General features: G+C 56.3%; 1 protein-coding gene across 1 annotated transcript in view; it reads right to left on the bottom strand.

Annotated features, from left to right (window-relative positions):
* SORCS2 (sortilin related VPS10 domain containing receptor 2) overlaps positions 1-17,496 on the bottom strand; it is a 497,945-nt gene that overhangs the window by 11,635 nt on the left and 468,814 nt on the right. Inside the window, 8 exon segments of the mRNA XM_070791869.1 lie at positions 735-860; positions 1,848-1,960; positions 3,277-3,400; positions 4,499-4,632; positions 5,333-5,519; positions 13,121-13,292; positions 15,837-15,965; positions 16,747-16,880. Of these exon segments, the coding sequence (XP_070647970.1) occupies positions 735-860; positions 1,848-1,960; positions 3,277-3,400; positions 4,499-4,632; positions 5,333-5,519; positions 13,121-13,292; positions 15,837-15,965; positions 16,747-16,880 (1,119 nt within the window).

Genomic DNA, 17,496 nt, shown 5'->3' with positions numbered 1-17,496 from the left:
CCTGGATCAGAATGTCACTCCTGTTTGCGGCTGAGTAATGTTCTGCTGTGCGTCTGGGCCGCCTCCTCCTCGCCCAGTCGTCTGCGGGTGGGCATTTGGGTTGCTTCTACTTTGGGTTCACGGACACCCGTGCACGAGTGTGTGTGTAGACACACATTTTTACTTCTCTTCGGTACATCCCTGGGGAGTGACGCTGCCGTGTTATGTGGTAGCTTCGTGTTTGAAGATCTGCCAGACAGCTTCTACGGCGGCCGCACCATTTTCCGTTCCATCTCAGCAGTGACCGAGGGGCCAAGTCCCTCCACGTCCTCACCCACACTCGTCAGTGTCTGCTTGTTGTGGAACTACAGCCGCCCTGGAAGGCGTGAAGGGCTCCCCTTTCACCTTTCAGTCCCAATCCTAGTTGGATGTCCTGAAACCAGGTCCTGGAGGCCCCTGGGTGGTGCTCACCCCTCGCAGTGAGGCTGGGGTGGTGCGACCAGGTCCAGCCGAAGAAATGGGAGTGAAATTGGCACGTGCCCGTTGTGGGGCTGGTCCAGCCCGGTGCCCGGCCCCCCGCCCACTCCTCCACCACCGAGACGCTGAGGTAGCCCCAAGGGGGAGGAGGGACAGCGATCGGTGAGAGATAGGCCTTTACGTGCTGAAGAGTGACTGAGGTCCCCGTGCTTGTCGGGTATCACCATCAGACCCTACGCCACGCGGGGGGCACCCGGCCCAGCAGCCGCGGGAGGTACCTTGTCACTGGTGAGGCTCCTCTTCCTCGTGGGCCTGGGAGGCGGCAGGAGCACGTGCAGGTCGGCCAAGGTGGGCAGCCCTGGCTTTACCACCGTCACCATCAGCTCCTCAGGGATGCTGGTCTCCTGCGGGGACACGGAGCCCCTCTGATGCACCAGCGTGCCTCCTCTGTCCCCGGCTGTGCTCCAGGGCCCCCACGATCACTCTCCAACCCCACGTGACCTGTCCGAGTCTCGGCCGTTCTTGACCCCTGCCTGGCATGGGGGTGGCCCCGGCACCCTTTGGCGTCATCGTCCACCTCCCGCATCCCTGCCCTCCTGGGCCCTCAGCCTTTCGCCCCCACCACAGTGTCTGCTTGCCCAGGGCTGCCCCCCTTCAGCTCAGTTCTCCCACCACCACCAGGTGAGCAGCCCCTCCCTCGCTTGCTGTCCTCCCAGGCGTCAGGGCTCCTGAGCATGCAGCTCCCTCAACCCACAAAGCTCTGCTTCCGGGAAGTCCCACTCCATACACATCCATCTGGAAAACTCCTATTCACCCTTCAGTGCCCAAGATAATACTACCCGAATTCTTAATGGGCCAAAGGGAGGCATGGCCATGGTGAGCGTCAGCCTGGGACAACCCTGGATGACTCTAGGGGGCTGTGCCTTCTCCCACTGGGGGGTCAGGGACCTCGAGTGCCCCATGCCCACCCTGCCTTTGTCTTCTGTGAGCTCCCTGACGGTAGACACGGCAGAGACTTGTCTCTCTGTCTACCGTATCTAGCAGTGAGTAAATGAGAATCACTTTAAAGAGATTCTGGACCATTGGAGGAGGGCGACTGCGTCTTGTGCAAACAGCCGGTGCTCACTAGATGTGCATGGAGCATGCGGCCCTGCCCCTCCCCCACAAGAGGATGCTCCGACCCCGTGTCCCCCAGGGCCAGGTGAAAGGATCCTAAGTGGCTTCCAAGCACTGTTGTCGGCGGACCCAAAGGACAGATAATTAGGACGCAGGGCAGCCTGCCCGTCCCCCCTGTCCCCTGCCCTGAGGACTCCGGCCCCCGCCCCCCACTTCCCTGGGGTACCCACAGCCCATAAGAAGGGCAGGGGCTCTGCCACGGGTGGGCTGGGTACCTTGGAGAGGAGCCGGGACACCACGAGGCCAACGTCTTCCCTCCACTCGGGGGTGTTGGGGTTGTGAGCGTCCAGGTCCTTGGAAAACTGCAGAGGCACGACCTGAAATTGATCTGGAAAGAGGCGGAGTCGGGAGAGTGTCGCCGCCCTGCTCCCTTCACAGCTGGGGCCACACCCCCTGGCTGGTCCAGGGCTGGCCCTGGGGGTGGATCCTGCCACCCACCGTGTGCCAGCAGCTGCCCCCGGCAGGGCTCACTGCACTGCGGCCGTTTAATAATAATAATAACAACAACAACTACAGTGACAACGATGAGGCCAGCGGTGCTGACCTGGGAGGGAGAGCCAAGCCTGCTCTGTGACTTCCCCATCAACCCTCGAGGACAGACAAGCTTGGCCTTCCGTCTCCCAGGGATCCACGGAGTTTGACCGGGCTGTCCCCCTACCAGAATAAGAGTCCCTGGAGAGCAGAGTCCACCCGCCCCCTGCCTTCCACCTTCTCTTTCTCTCAAATTCCCCAGGGCCCCCAACTCAGACACCTCTTCTAAACCAACAAGCAGCAGGTGGTGAAAGAAAGACCGAGCCCTGGGAGCCTCAGAGTGAACTGTCCTCTCTCCATTTAGCTCCGGAGCTTCGGTTTCCTCATTTGTAAAGTGGGAGGGGGCTCTGCAAGGGTGAGCAGTCAAAGGGACAGGTGCCTCATGAACGTGCAGTGCGGGTGGAGGTGAGTGTTTCAAGGACCCGGGCTCGGGGTGCGGTGCCCACAGGCTCGGGAGTGAACAATGGCCAAGGGCTGTCCCCTGAATACTTAAACGATGGCTGCTGTCCATGCAGATGCTGTTCTTACAGCAAAATAAGGTTTTTATCGGCACGATAAAGAGAGGAACATGGCTCTGGGTGGTGGGACGCTTCCATTCTGAGGACTAATTTTCGGTTGCAACTGTCTCCTGGGGGCGAGGCTCAGAGCCTCCCAGCAGGGAATAGATAAATCGGACACAGATTCAGAGCAGGACTCCCAACAAAGTCAATATCCCATGTCCTTTGAGATGTAATCGCGTGACAGTCCTCAGATGTCAGGGTGCTGAGGACAGGTGCCTGCGGGGGGTGGGGGCGAGGGGAGGGAGACCCGGTGCTCAGTCCCAGCTCTGTCCCCTGACGCGTGACCTCGCCAAGCCCCTCAGCGGCATCCTCACTTGTGTCCTGTGGGGCCCGTGAGTGCCCCGTGCACAGGAGTCGTCAGTGTTTATTTTACAGATGGGGAAACCGAGGCTGGGGACCCCAGAAGTGTGGTAGACAGAGGTGTCACCTCCGTCCAGCAGGGGCCACTCCGGGGTGACCGGCGCCTCGGTGGGTAACCCCCGCCTGGCCCGACCCTGAGCTCCCAGGAAGGAGAAGCCGCGCTGCCTGCCGCGGTGGGGGAGAGGGCACTCACCCAGCACGCGGACCACCTTGGAGTCCTGCAGCACGGAGGTCCCGCAGGCAGCCTGCACCGTCACCCGCACGTCCCCCGGGTCCCCAAACTGCGTCGTCACAGAGTTCTCCAGGGACAGGCGGGGCTGTGGGCACAAGCCGGGCTCAGGATGGGGCTGGAGAGCTGGCCCCACGGGAGCCTGCTGAGAGCGCCCGGGGGCGTGGGGAGGTACCCCCAGAGAGACGCCTGGACCTGAGAGCTCCCCAGCACAGACACGCGTCTCCCAGGGCCCCCTGCCCTCCAGAGGCACCAAGACCCCCTGTGTGCATGGTGTCGAAGGCCCAGCTGCTAGGTTGGGCATCCCTGTCACCTTCCTGCCCCAGCCCAAGCTCAGCTGGGCTGTAACACCTTCATGCTCGGACCCCAGGGCCCGGCTCAGCACCCACCCCATGGGGTGGGGCACCCACGTCGATCGTGGGGTCCACACTATGACCTCGGGCCTTGCAGATGGGGAGACAGAGGCTCGAGGAGGCACAGTGACTCTCCAAGAGCTCGGCTGGAGGTGGCTGACTTGCTGCTCGAATGCAGAACCCGAGCACCTTCCTCACCCATCCCTGTGCCCCAGAACCACAGTCCTGAGCCCTGAGCCCCACCCAGCCTGGGCCCTTGGCCGCTGTCTATGGGGGGCTGCAGGGCTGCCATTTGCTGAACGAGTGAAGGATCCTCTTTGGGTCTTGGGGTCCCTTCCCCCAGGCTAAGGGGCAGCCTTGTCCACAAAGGTCCTCAGGACCTCCCACCAGGCATCTGTCTTCGGTTCCCCATGGCTCACAGGACACAACCCACAACCCTGGGTGATGCTTCTGAGGTCGGGCTCAGCCCAGGGACCCCCTCCTCCATGAAGCCCTCCCTGATCACCTCCACTCTCAAACTAGAAATGATCCGTCCCCTTCCTGTGACACTTGTCACACCCTAACTTGGGTCACCTACTCTATTCATATATCTTCCCCAGGAAAAAGCATGGTCTGGTCTGATCTGATTCACCACATGTCCACCACACTCAGACACAGCTGGACCTCGAGCAGATAGATGCTCAGGGTGGTGGGAGGGCTGGTATGCACCCGCCTCACCTTCATGGTGCCGCATGCTCTGTCCTGCCCGGTACAGAGGGTGGGATCTGCCCCACGCTCCACGCCAGATGGGAGCCTCTGGGGAAGAGGGGCCTCCAAGGGCCGGGCCTGCGTACCTGCAGGCTGTGGCCGATCCACCAGTAGAAGACGGTGAGGTTGGGGTTCAGGGGCAGCAGCACGGCCGTAAGGTTCACCTCCTGGTTGACGCCGATGACAGGAACCACTTCCAGGTAGAGGGCCTGCAGAGGGGCTGCAGGGGCCACACAAAGGTTAGGGGTCAGAGGGCATCAGGGCACTGGCCATGTCACAGGTTGCTATTGGTCACTGTCACCATCAACCTCATCACCACCACCAACACCTCTACCACCATCATCACTACCTCCACCACCATCAGCCCCATGAGAAACACTACACTTTCATCGCCACCATCACCACCACCACCATCACCATCACCACCATCACCATCACCATCACCATCATCATCAACTCTATCATCACCATCACCATCATCACCATCAGCAGCAGCAGCAGCTCCATCATCACCATTATTAGCATCACATCATCATCTCTATCATGATCACCATCACCACCACCATCATCATCACCAGCATCACCACCATCACCACTATCACCACCACCATCATCTCTATCATGACCACCATCACCACTATCATCACCATCACCATCCCCACCATCACCGTCACCATCACCATCACCATCAGCAGCAGCAGCAGCTCCATCATCACCGTTATTAGCATCACATCATCATCTCTATCATGACCACCATCACCACCACCATCGTCACCACCAACCGCGCTGTTGCACAAGCCACCGTGGTGTGGCCTCCAGCCCCGCCTGGTGGCCTCCCTGCTCCTGGGCACCCCGTGCTTCCCCAAGGACAGCTCTCTCACAGGGAGCCGCCCTGGGCCTGGCGGGGGCGATGGGCTCACCGGTGACCTGGACAAACAGCACTGCCTCGTCGTGCCCCGCCACGTTCTCCGCCCTGACGGATACGCGGTAGACGCCGGGGCTCTCGTAGCGGTGCCGGATGGGCTCCCCGGTCAGCGTGAGGTTCACGTACATGGCCTTGAAGCCGTCCCCCAGGTCCACCTGGTACTTGGTGGTCAGGACATCACCCTGTAAGACACACCAGGGGGCCACTTAGGACCTGGCTGCAGAGCTGGGAGCCAGCGATGGGCCATTCGCTGGCTCACGCACGTATTCATTCACTCACTCACTCATTCATTCCCCAGTTCTTTCCTGAAAGCGAGCTCCCTGGGGACCCCAGGGAACCAGGTCTGTTCTATCCTTGCCCCCTGCCCCACCCAGCCTGGAGGGCAGGGCTGAGACCAGTAGCAGAGGATGGAAGTAGTAGCCAGGGCCGGGTCTGCATTTCAGAAAGATGACCCAACCGCTGAGGCAGAGAGGAGTCAGCTCAGATGAGGTCAGGGAGGCCTGAGCCAGGGACCGGGAGGGCAGGGAGAGGCCCCCTACCTGCTGCACAGTTTAAGAAACAGGGAGATGTGCGTGCATAAAAACTTAGTCTCTTAGAAAATTACAAAACAAAACGTTATCTTCCCCTCTGCTGCTGTGATTCCTGCATTTTCTTTTATCTTCTCACTCTACGTGGTGCCAGGACTGATGCTCGGGGGCACGCGCTCTATGCAGGGAGGGGGTCCCACGTCTGTCACCCTCCCCGGCATCCCCGCACCCACACGAGCCGTCTAATCGCCCGTCTAATCCCCACCGCGAACATCGCCCTTCCAATAACCGCATTTTCCTCGTGGAGTCTTGGGAAAGGAAACTGAGGAAGCAAACAGGAACTTTTTCAACTTCGTGGCAAGAACGAGTTCTTCAGTGACTTCAGGTCCTCTCTCCCCATCACCTTCCTATCATATCCTCCTGCCACCCCTCTGCCCGCGGGGGGAGCACCCAGGAAACCATGTCCTGGGGGTCAGGAATCACTAACTGTTTAGCGAGCCTCTTGGTTTACACCTGCCAAACCCTAGAACTTGACAGAGAACCGTTATGTAAATTACATTCGTTTACCTTTCTTCACAGATCAGGTGAAAAAGGTTGGATCACCCCTCCCCCATCCACACCCACTCGGAACCTCAGAACGTGACCTTATTTGGAAATAGGGTCTTTGCGGATGTGATTAGTTAACTCGAGGTCACACGGAATTAGAACAGGATCTAAGTTCAATGGCTGGGTCTTTATCGGAAAGAGGAGCGGCCAGGGGAAGGAAAGGAAGGAAGCCAGGGGAAGACAGAGGCTGGAAGGGGTGCAGCCCTCGCCCAGGGCTGCCCAGAGCCCCCAGGAGCTCAGAGATGAGGGAGGACCCCCCTTCCAGAGGGAGCACAGCCCTGCTGAAATTTGAGTTTGGACTTCTAGCCTCCAGAGCTCTTGAGAGGAGAAATCTCTGATATTTCAAGCCGCCCAGTTTGTGGCCACTGCAGTGATGACCTCGGGGACCTTACACAAGTATGTTCTATGATCCCCATTTTATAGGTTGAAGGACTGAGGCTCTGTGAGTCCAGAACCTGCAGGCTGGCTTGTGGTCAGGGCTCTCTCTGTTTAAAGGCAGCCTGACAGATGGGGTGGTCTCAAGGTCAACTTGCTCCAGGAGGGAGGGGTCTGCATGCAGCTTCCTGGGGGAAGAAGGGGCCTCTGGCTGAGTCTGGACGTGTGGCTTTGATGGGCAGGAGCCACACCACCTGGGGATGCTGTGTCCTGCCTGTGAGCAGCTAAGAGGGTGTGTTTTAACTCCTGAAACACTTCCCTTGGTTAAAACACTTCATCACAGGGACCTCCTTGGTAGTCCAGTGGTTAAGACTCAGCACTTCCACCACAGGGGCCACAGGTTCGACCCCTGGTTGGGGAACTAAGATCCCACGTGCCATGTGGTATGGGTAAAAAATAAATAAATAAGTAAAACCCTACCTGATCAGCCTGAGCATCTCAATGAGAGAGTAGCCCCTGCTTGCCTCAGCTAAGAGCCCTCACAGCAACGAAGACCCAGCACAGCCAAAATAAATAAGTAAAATTATATTAAAAAAAATAATAAAAACCTTGTCATAATCAGGAAGGTAAGAGTGGCAATGTAAGAAAATACAAAAAGGCAGAGAAGTAGCTGGAAAGGAAAAGTGGTGACGTCAGCACAACACCCACCACCCACGGCGTAGTGTTTCCACGCAGACCTGTGTGTGTGTGTGTGTGTGTGTGTGTGTGTGTGTTTATTCCTGAGCGCTTCAAAAACACTCGGAAGTCTCATGCTGAGCCAACTGCCAATTCACATGTAATTGTCAAGGATATAACACAGAGAGACCTATGTTCGCGGTCTCCATGTGAACATCTTGCAGAACACGTATCACGGCTTGGAATCCACAGTGACTGAGCCACGATTCAGTCACCCCTGGGGTCCCTAGGGCTGCCCGTTCACACCCAGACGTGCCTCTCCGTCACATCCCCGACTCCATGGGGTTAGAACCTCTAACCTGTTCTCCATTTCTATACTTTCGTTATTTGGGGAATATCCCCTGAATAGAACCGCTGGGATTAGCTTTCTCATTCAATATAATTCTCTGCAGATTCACCCAAGCTGTGGTGTAGAGCCTGTTCCTTCTTACTTCAGAGCACTGCCCTTGGGATGGATGTACCAGCTCACCTTGCGTTTATCCACTCGCCCGTCGAGGACATCTGGCTGTCTCCCGTTTCTGGCTCTTATGAAGAAAGCTGCTGTGAACCTTGGTGTATACAGGTTTTCCCGTGAACCTCTTTGTTTCCCTGGGATACAGGCCCAGGAGTGTAACTGCTGAGTCCCATGGATGTTGCATGCTTGGTTTTTAAGGAAATGACCAGCTTTCCCAGAGCGGCTGTGCCACTTCACGTCCGCGTCAGCCATGCAGGAGGGACCCAGTTTCTCTGCATCCTCACCAGTGTTTGTGGGACCACCGTCCTTCATGTTACTCATTCCTGTAGGCGCGCAGGGACCCTCTTTACGCTGCACTGCGCTGATGGCTAAGGGTGCTGAGCATGGTTCCCTGTGCTTCTTTGCCATTCCCTCCGGGAACACGTTTCTCCATGTCTTCTGCTCATCTTCTGGTTGCTTGTCCTCTTACGGTTGGGTTCTGAGTAATCTTTATATGTTCCGGGTACTAGTCCTTGTTGGATACGGTTTGTAGTTATTTTCTCTGTGGTCGTCTTTTCACCTTCTCAGGCTCTGTTTTCACCTTCTCAGGCTCTGTCACAGACGAAACGTGTCGCATTCTGATGAAGTCGTTTATCACACTTCCTCCGTGGATGGTGCTTATGGTGTCAATGCTAAGAACTCTGTCTAGCCCTAGAGCACAGGTATTCCCCTGCTTTTTTCTACAAGCTTCACAAGTTTCCATTTAAGGCTGTGATCCACTTTGCGTCAACTCTGCATCAGGCATGAGGTTCGTTTTCACCGGCTCCTCGTTTGCTGACGCCCGTCCTTCCTTCACTGAAATGATTTTGCGCCTGAGCCAGAATCAGCCAGACCTGTCTATGTGGGTCTGTTTCTGGGTTCCCCGTCAGATCTTATGTTCGGTTCTAAGATCTTCACAGAACTTGGATTCCCCTAAATCCAGGGCTGTTTCCACACCTGCACTGGGTGAGTGTGTCTATGGCTGTGTACGAATGCGAGTGCGTGGTCATGTGTGAACATGTGTAAGTGTCCGTGTGTGTGTGTGTGAGAACAGGAGTGTTCACCAGTGCGTGTACCCACTCCAACCTTGCGCCCACTCCTTCCCAAGGCTTCAGCGCGGGAGCCAGTGGCCTCTTTCGGACAGTGGAGGGCAAAGGACTCTCTTCCAAGAGCATCTTTCTGCTGTTCCCTCACCTCCGCCCCTGCAGGCGAGGGTCCCAGTGTGCTGGGACAGTGGGCGGCCACGCGTGTCCTGTCCTGGGTCCGGACGGAGCATCCCAGCAGTGACTAGCTGCTGGGATTCCTGGCTCTAGAGGGCAGCAGGTGGCCATGTTTCCTGCAAGTCAGTCCTGGAGCTCTGGGCGGCAGGTGGGTCCCCTCTGAGGGTCCCCTCGAGGGTCTGGGCAGGGGGCTGCACCCTCCTCTGCAGTGAACAGAGCCTCCCCCCCGCCCCCGCACACACACACACACACACACACACACACACCGCCCCAGGGTTGCCCGAGGCTGAAGCGTGACTCTCAGGGCCAGGCTCAATCATCGCGGGGCCAGCAGGTTGATGCACCCTCGGCTCAGGTCTGGGGGCTGCAAACCAGGAGGTGTCCACACGGAGCCCCCTTGGCCTGGACCCAATGCCAGCTCTGTGTGGCCCCAGGTGGGTGGCTGCGCCTGTCCGAGCCTCGGCCTCCCCAGCTATAAAGCCGGCTGGTGGGAGCACAGCCCGTGGGCAGGGGAAGATGGAGGGGAACACACCCACATGGGCACCCGCGCATCCAGTTCTTCACACGGGACCAGAGCCCCCGCTTTCCAGCATCAGAGACCGCGTTGGGTTCCCCGGTCCCGCCTGGGCAGGCATGGACGGACGTCTTCTGCACGGAGCCCCCTCGGTTCGCTCAGTACATTTGTTAACTGAAGCCCCCGGTGCTCGAGAGCTGTGAGCTGGGGGCTGGGGTCCCGGGTGGGAAGAGGGGGCTCTGCACCCCTTTGTGCTTTCCTGTCTGCTTGTGAGCGTTTTTAGTTTCTATATTTGGATTTTCTACAATGAGCATTTGTTACATCTATAATCAGAAAAATAAGCACATGCATATTAGTTTAAATAGACTCAGTTCAGTTCAGTTCAGTTGCTCAGTCGTGTCCAACTCTTTGCGATCCCATGAATCGCAGCACGCCAGGCCTCCCTATCCATCACCAACTCCTGGAGTTCACTCAGACTCACGTCCATCGAGTCAGTGATGCCATCCAGCCATCTCATCCTCTGTCATCCCCTTCTCCTCTTGCCCCCAATCCCTCCTAGCATCAGAGTCTTTTCCAGTGAGTCAACTCTTCACATGAGGTGGCCAAAGTACTGGAGTTTCAGCTTTAGCATCATTCCTTCCAAAGAAATCCCAGGGCTGATCTCCTTTAGAATGGACGGGTTGGATCTCCTTGCAGTCCAAGGGACTCTCAAGAGTCTTCTCCAACACTACAGTTCAAAAGCATCAATTCTTCGGCGCTCAGCCTTCTTCACAGTCCAACTCTCACATCCATACATGACCACAGGAAAAACCATAGCCTTGACTAGACGGACCTTTGTTGGCAAAGTAATGTCTCTGCTTTGGGAATAAATTAACAGTGGTCACCTTGAGAGAATAAGATTTTGGGTGACATTTATATCCTTGTGTTTTTAATGTGTTTCCCCAGTGTTCTAAAATGAGTATATATGTTCTTAAAATCAGGAAAAAAAAGTAACACTTATACTAAAAAAAGAAAGAAATACTAGGAGACAGGGAGGAAATTTATATGTTTATATGTGTGTGTTAGTTTCTAAGTCATGTCCAACTCTTTGTAATCCATGGACTGTAGCCCACTAGGCTCCTCGGTCTATGGGATTCTCCAGGCAAGAATACTGGTGTGGGTTGTCATTCCTTTCTCCAGGGGATCTTCCCGTCCCAGGGATCGAACCCAGGTCTGCCACACTGCAAGCAGATTCTTTACCACCTGAGCCACCTGGGAAGCCCTGCATAATATATGTGTGTGTGTATACATATACACATACATGAAATATTTCTATATCTGTCCATATATATTTGTATCTATGTCATCCATTAACTATCAATGATTTTTTTCATTAATCTGTATCTATTTACCATTTATATCTATCTATCTATCTACGTATCACTATGAACAAAGCTAGTGGAGGTGATGGAATTCCAGCTGAGCTATTTCACATCCTGAAAGATGATGCTGTGAAAGTGCTGCAATCAATATGCCAGCAAATTTGGAAAACTCAGCAGTGGCTACGGCACTGCTGAAAAGGGTCAGTTTTCATTCCAATCCCAAAGAAAGGCAATGCCAAAGAATGCTCAAACTACCACACAATTGCATTCATCTCGCACGCTAGCAAAGTAATGCTCAAAATTCTCCAAGCCAGGCTTCAACAGTACGTTAATGGAGAACTTCCAGGTGTTCAAACTGGATTTAGAAAAGGCAGGGGAACCAGAGAACAAATTGCCAACATCCATTGGATCATATAAAAAGCAAAAGAATTCCAGGAAAACATCTACTTCTGCTTCATTGACTTTGCTAAAGCCTTGACTGTGTGGATCACAACAAACTATGGAAAATTCTTAAAGAGATGGGAATACCAGACCACCTGACCTGCCTCCTGAGAAATCTGTAAGAGGGACAAGAAACAACCGATAGAACTGGACATGGAACAACAGACTGGTTCCAATTTGGAAAGGAGTACATCAAGGCTGTATATTGTCACCCTGCTTATTTAACTCATGTAGAGTATGTCATGTGAAATGCTGGGCTGGATGAAGCACAAGCTGGAATCAAGATTTCTGGGAGAAATCTCAATAAACTCAGATATGCAGATGATACCACCCTATGGCAGAAAGTGAAGAGGAACTAAAGAGCCTCTTGATGAAAGTGAAAGAGGAGAGTGAAAACCTGGCTTAAAACTCAACATTCAACAAATGAAGATCATGGCATCCGGTCCCATCACTTCATGGCAAATAGATGGGGAAACAATGGAAACAGAGACAGACTTTATTTTTTGGGGCTCCAAAATCACTGCAGATGGTGACTGCAGTCATGAAATTAAAAGATGCTTTCTTCTTGGAAGGGAAGCCAAGATCAACCTAGACAGCATATTAAAAAGCAGAGATATTACTTTGCCGACAAAGGTTTGTCTAGATAAAGCTATGGTTTTTTCCAATAGTCATGTATGGATGTGAGAGTTGGACCATAAAGAAAGCTGAAGAATTGATGCTTTTCAACTGTGGTGTTGGGGAGGACTCTTGAGAGTCCCTTGGATTGCAAGAAGATCCAACCAGTCCATTCTGAAGGAAATCAGTCCTGAATATTCATTGGAAGGACTGATGCTGATGCTGAAGCGCCAATACTTTGGCCACCTGATGCAAAGAACGGACTCATTGGAAAAGACCCTGATGCTGGGAAAGATTGAAGGTAGGAGGAGAAAGGGATGACAGAGGATGAGATGGTTGGATGGCATCACCAACTCCATGGACATGGGTTTGGGTAGACTCCGGGAGTTGGTGATGGGGGACAGGGAAGCCTGGCATGCTGCAGTCCATGCGGTCACAAAGAGTTGGACATGACTAAGCAATGAACTGAACTGATTTATCTGCCTATCACCTATTACCGAATTTGTGTTGGCTATGAGATTATAAAGTAATAATTTTTTTTTAAACTGCCTGTTTTTCTTAAGATTCCAAATTCACTAGATCAGTATAATGAGAGGTTTAAAACATCGTATTGCCGCTCACGGGAATGAATGAATCTGACATCACCATGCTGTCAACACCCAGGCAGACATGTTTGAAGCCCCCTCTCCCTGGATCTGAGCTGGCAGCTCGCTGCTCCATTGCCCCTGCCCTCCACTCTCTCCCGAGTTTTCCATTTCATTGCTTCAGTGCTGGTCTGGACCTGGGCAGGGGTCTCTAGTGCACTGTTACCGCCCGCAGTTTGGAAACGCTGGTCCAGACGACTCCGCACTCCAGGACTCCGAGGGGGAGAGGACGCCGCCCACCGCCCCGTCCGCCCGGCCGAAGCGGCCCCTCACCTGCTCCTGCCGCACCACGAACAGGACGTCCTCCCCGGGCCGCACGGCCACCGCCTCGCCGCGGATGCTGATCTGCAGGCCCCGCGGCGGCAGGAGCGGGCACTGCAGCCGCACGGGGCTCTGCCGCGGGTCCACGCCGCCCTCACACACGTTGGACACCAGCTTCCGGTACCTGCAGCCAGAAGGCGGGTCAGCGTCCGAACGGACGGGCCGGGGCGGGGCGGGGCCTGCCGCCCGGCCGACAGCTTCAGTAGCTGTGCGGGGGCTTTGGCTTGTGACCCCCGCGCTTCAACCCCCTCCCTCTTCCTGACTCCGTCTGTTTGCTCTTTCTGCCCCATTTTGGAGCTGGGGAAACTGAGGCTCAGAGAAGGGAATGAGCTCTAATGGCAGGACCGCGGCCCTCGCTGGTCCGAGCGTGTTCTCACGAGGCTGAGAGTTGTTGTTGCTGGGGGACGACTAGAGGAGCCAGAATGGATACTGCGACTTTGCTGGGAAGCGTGGTCCCGGGAAGCCAGAGTGCCCCGGAGGGGCTGGGACTTCCCGATGACGCGCCACGTGGCCGTGGGCAAGCACAGTCCCACAGGAGGCCTCCTCCTCTTACACGGATGGACTGGGGCCAGACGACACCCGATTCACCAGCTCATTCATGCAACGCGAATTGACTGAGCATCTGCTATGCGCCCGGTGGGAGGGCCGAGGTCATCCCTCGCAGCCCCTGCCCTTTGCAGAGAGGACTGTCCAGTGGGAAGGCAGCCCTCACCAAACCACCCCCCCATATCAAAGCAACATCACGACTGTGACAGTATGGGGAAGGGGCTGCACCCCGGGCTCTGCTCCCCAAGAATGGGGCTTTCAGCTGGAGCAGAAGGTGGGCAGGAGAGTGAAGAATGTCCTGGGCAGTGGAAACGGTGTGTGCCAAAGCCCTGTGGTGGTGGGGGGGCAGGTGTGAGATGAGGGTGGGGAGGGGCTGGCGGGGAGAGCCTCACGCGCTCTAGTAAACTTTTAGGGCCTCCCTAGTAGCTCAGTGGTAAGGAATCCACCTGCCAATGCAGGAGACGTGGGTTCAATCCCTGGATCAGGAAGATCCCCTGGAGGAGGAAATGGCAACCCACTCCAGTACTCTTGCCTGGAGAGTCCCATGGACAGAGGAGCCTGGCAGGCTGCAGTCTGTGCTGTTGCAAAACGTCAGACACAACTCAGCGACTAAGCAATAACAACAAACTCTTAGGAGGCATTAGGAAAACCCTGCTAGAGAGGCATAGATTGTTATCGTGCAAAGATGCGTGTGATTAGTTGGGAAGAAAATACCCTCCCTAAGAGCCACCTTCCCACAGCCCCTTGGCATCCCGAGTGTGCAGATGGTGTGAAATGAAACCCTTTGCCCTTGGTATGGGTCCTGACTCTGACATTTCAGACAAGAGTCCCTGCTTGCCAAGCCCTGGAGCAGCTGCTGTGGCTCCCTGATGGAGGGAGAGATGGATGATAGATGGATGATGGGTGAATTGTTGGAGGGATGGGAGGATGAACGGATGGCAGGCGAGTGAGTGGAAGAATAAAGAGATGGATAATTGGATGGATAGATGGATGATGGATGGATGGGTGGACAGATGGGTGGATGGATGAATGAATGAAGGATGGATGGGGAATACACGGGTGATTGGATGATTGGATGGATGGAGGGACGATGGATGGATGGAGAATACACAGATAGATGATAGGATGGATGGACGGATGGATAGGTGGATGATGGACAGATGGGTGGATGGATGAATGGATGATGGATGGATGAGGAACACATGGATAGATGATTGGATGATTGGCTGGATGGATGATGGGATTTATGCTGCTGAGGTCCAAGCCTGCAGTTTCTGGCCCTACTTCTTGCTTCTTCAGGCTCTGTCCTGCCCCATCCCCAGAGGCAGCAACCAGGCTTGTCTAATAAGTCCATAGGCAGTTCACTTCCTCTCAGAACTTCCCCTCGGGGACATAGAGACCTTTACGATGAAGCTTGCTTAGGACCTGTGGAGTGGTGGGCTCCCAGCTGTTCCACACAGAACACTGTTATAGTTTGATCCCTGAGACGCAGCACACTCAGCCTCTGCAGAGGGAAGGAGGTCACACCTGCGGAGCACTTCCCTCCCCCTCACGCACAGCGTGTGTTCATCACACCACACACCGAGGGACACACCACATGTCAGAAAGCTTAGTCCAGTCCAGGGGACAGCTGGGTGAGCGTGACAATAACTGGGGACGTTCTATTCCCACAGAGTAAGCTCCGGGCCCAGGGTGAGTCAGGGAAGGCTTCCTGAAGGAGGCGCCATTCAAGCTGAGACCTAAAGGGAGTGTGAATATCTCTGGCCCAGCTCAGGCCTGGCTTGCTCAGGGTTGGCAGATGGGGAGGGGCTTTGGCACTGCAGGGGCTCAGGGGGCCAGGGAGGCGGGTTCCTTCTCTGGGTACAGCGGGTATGAGCGCCAAGGCCGGGGACCTCCTTGCTCTTTGTTTGGAGCGGGCTCAGGGTGTCTCTTCTCCCTGATGCTGACCCATCTGGGCTCCGAATGGAGAGCCCTGGCCGGGGGCAGAGTCTGGGTGACTTGCAGGAGCCCCAGCGCAAAGGGCGGTCAGCCCTGATTTCTCTCTCCCTGACTCCATGCGAGGAGCCGTGGGCACCAGGTGGGAAAGGCAGGGGTCACCATGGTTCTGCCCCGTGCGACTCACCCGAGACTGCTGGTGTAGGTCTGGCCCAGGACACAGTTGTCAGGGGGCGACAGGGGGTTAAACCAGAAGTTGGCAAAGCACTTGTTGGCATCGGACTCCGAGGAGGGGGCACGCTCAAATCCATAGTCACTGGGAGGAGGAAGACACGGCGGTCAGGAGACTGGCAGTGGCTGGGGTGCGAGCCAGCTCAGGGTAGGTGCCCCACAGCAAGGACACACAGAGGCAGATCCACAGGCCCCGTCCCAGAGGGGAGAAGGACTGAAAGCTGATGGGTACATTCTGGGTAAGAAGGGATGCAAAGGGGATTCTGGGAAATTACAGCGGAGCACTGAACCCAGCCTGGGCATCCTGGAGGGCTGCCTGGAGGAGGTAGCTGACTCTCAATGGAAGATCAAGAGATAACCAGGGGAGGGGGGAAGGGCACTGCAGGTGGGGGCCAGCCCCTTCAGCGCCAGAGCCGGGAGACGCAGGTGGGGATGGCAGGACGAGGAAGGGCGAGGATGGCTGGGGAGGGAGCCAGCTTCCAGAACTCGGACATTCTCCTGTGGGTGGTGGGCAAGCACAGCAGTCCTTGAGTGGGGCGGCGGGGCGGGGGGTGGTCAGGGGGCTTCCAGGCGGGTCTCTGGATGGTGGAGGGGGTTGCTGGCTGTCCTGGGTCCCCAGGCTGCCCTCCGTCTTCCTCTGTGTCCCTGCCCTCCTGGGAGCAGGCTGCCCCTGCCGGCTTGGAAAGGACACCCATGGATTCTTGAATGTGGGCCGGACCGGGTGGCTGGGTGATCGGGCCCAGAATAAGGGGGCCGTGCTGGAGCACGGCTCTCAGGTTGCCCGCCGGGCCGTGGCCACGGGGTCACTCAAGCAGCATCCCCCGTCCCCACCCACCCCCAGGGCTGGGGCAGAGTGGGACCCTCACCAGAGAAAGTCCGAGGCCCGGCACGGGCACACGCGGGCCGTGAGTGCTGCCGTGAAGCTGCGGCCCGTGACGCACCAGGACGCGGGCTTCCTCCTGCGGAAGCTCCTCTGCTGGCCCATGACACAGCGGTCACCCTGCGGGGGGACGCGGGGTGAGGGGCCGCCCCACTGCGGCTCCCACTGCCGGTCTGGCCTGTTCCTTATTCCCCCGGCCCGGGCGGGCATCGGGGCAGGAAACCGGGGCTCAGGGGCAGGGCTGTGTGTGTGCCTGACGCTGACCCGGGGCAGCCCAGCCCCTGTCCACCCCCCAGCACTCGCTGAGTGCTGTGTGCCTGGCCCTGCTGGGCCCTGAGGGGGTCTCAGGCCCCGGAAGAGAGGCCCAATGCAATCCTCAGGCCCGAGGGTTTCAGGTGGGCCCTGTGAGGCTGGGACGAGCCACAGCCTCCAGGCCTCAGGGGCCACACAGTAGGTGTTCAGCCAACAATCCGAGCAGGACACACCAGTGTGAACAGGCACCACGGCAGATACAGCTGTGGGCACCCCCCACCCCAGCGATTCTGGGACCCTCCACTCTGAAATCCTGAGCACCCAACCCGAACTGCAGCAGAAGACCACTTCTGGTCCTCACGTATTCCCCTCCGTGTGAATATTCCTCATTTTGCTGTAGGAAGTTTTGTGTGTCTGAGATTACGGCATGGGGGCTGTCCCAGATCATTGGTGTTACCCAGTGTGTGATACCTGAGCCCTGCTA

Source organism: Bos indicus, chromosome 6 (assembly GCF_029378745.1).
Source record: "Bos indicus isolate NIAB-ARS_2022 breed Sahiwal x Tharparkar chromosome 6, NIAB-ARS_B.indTharparkar_mat_pri_1.0, whole genome shotgun sequence".
NCBI lineage: Eukaryota > Metazoa > Chordata > Mammalia > Artiodactyla > Bovidae > Bos > Bos indicus.
This window is presented reverse-complemented; position numbering and strand designations above follow the sequence as displayed.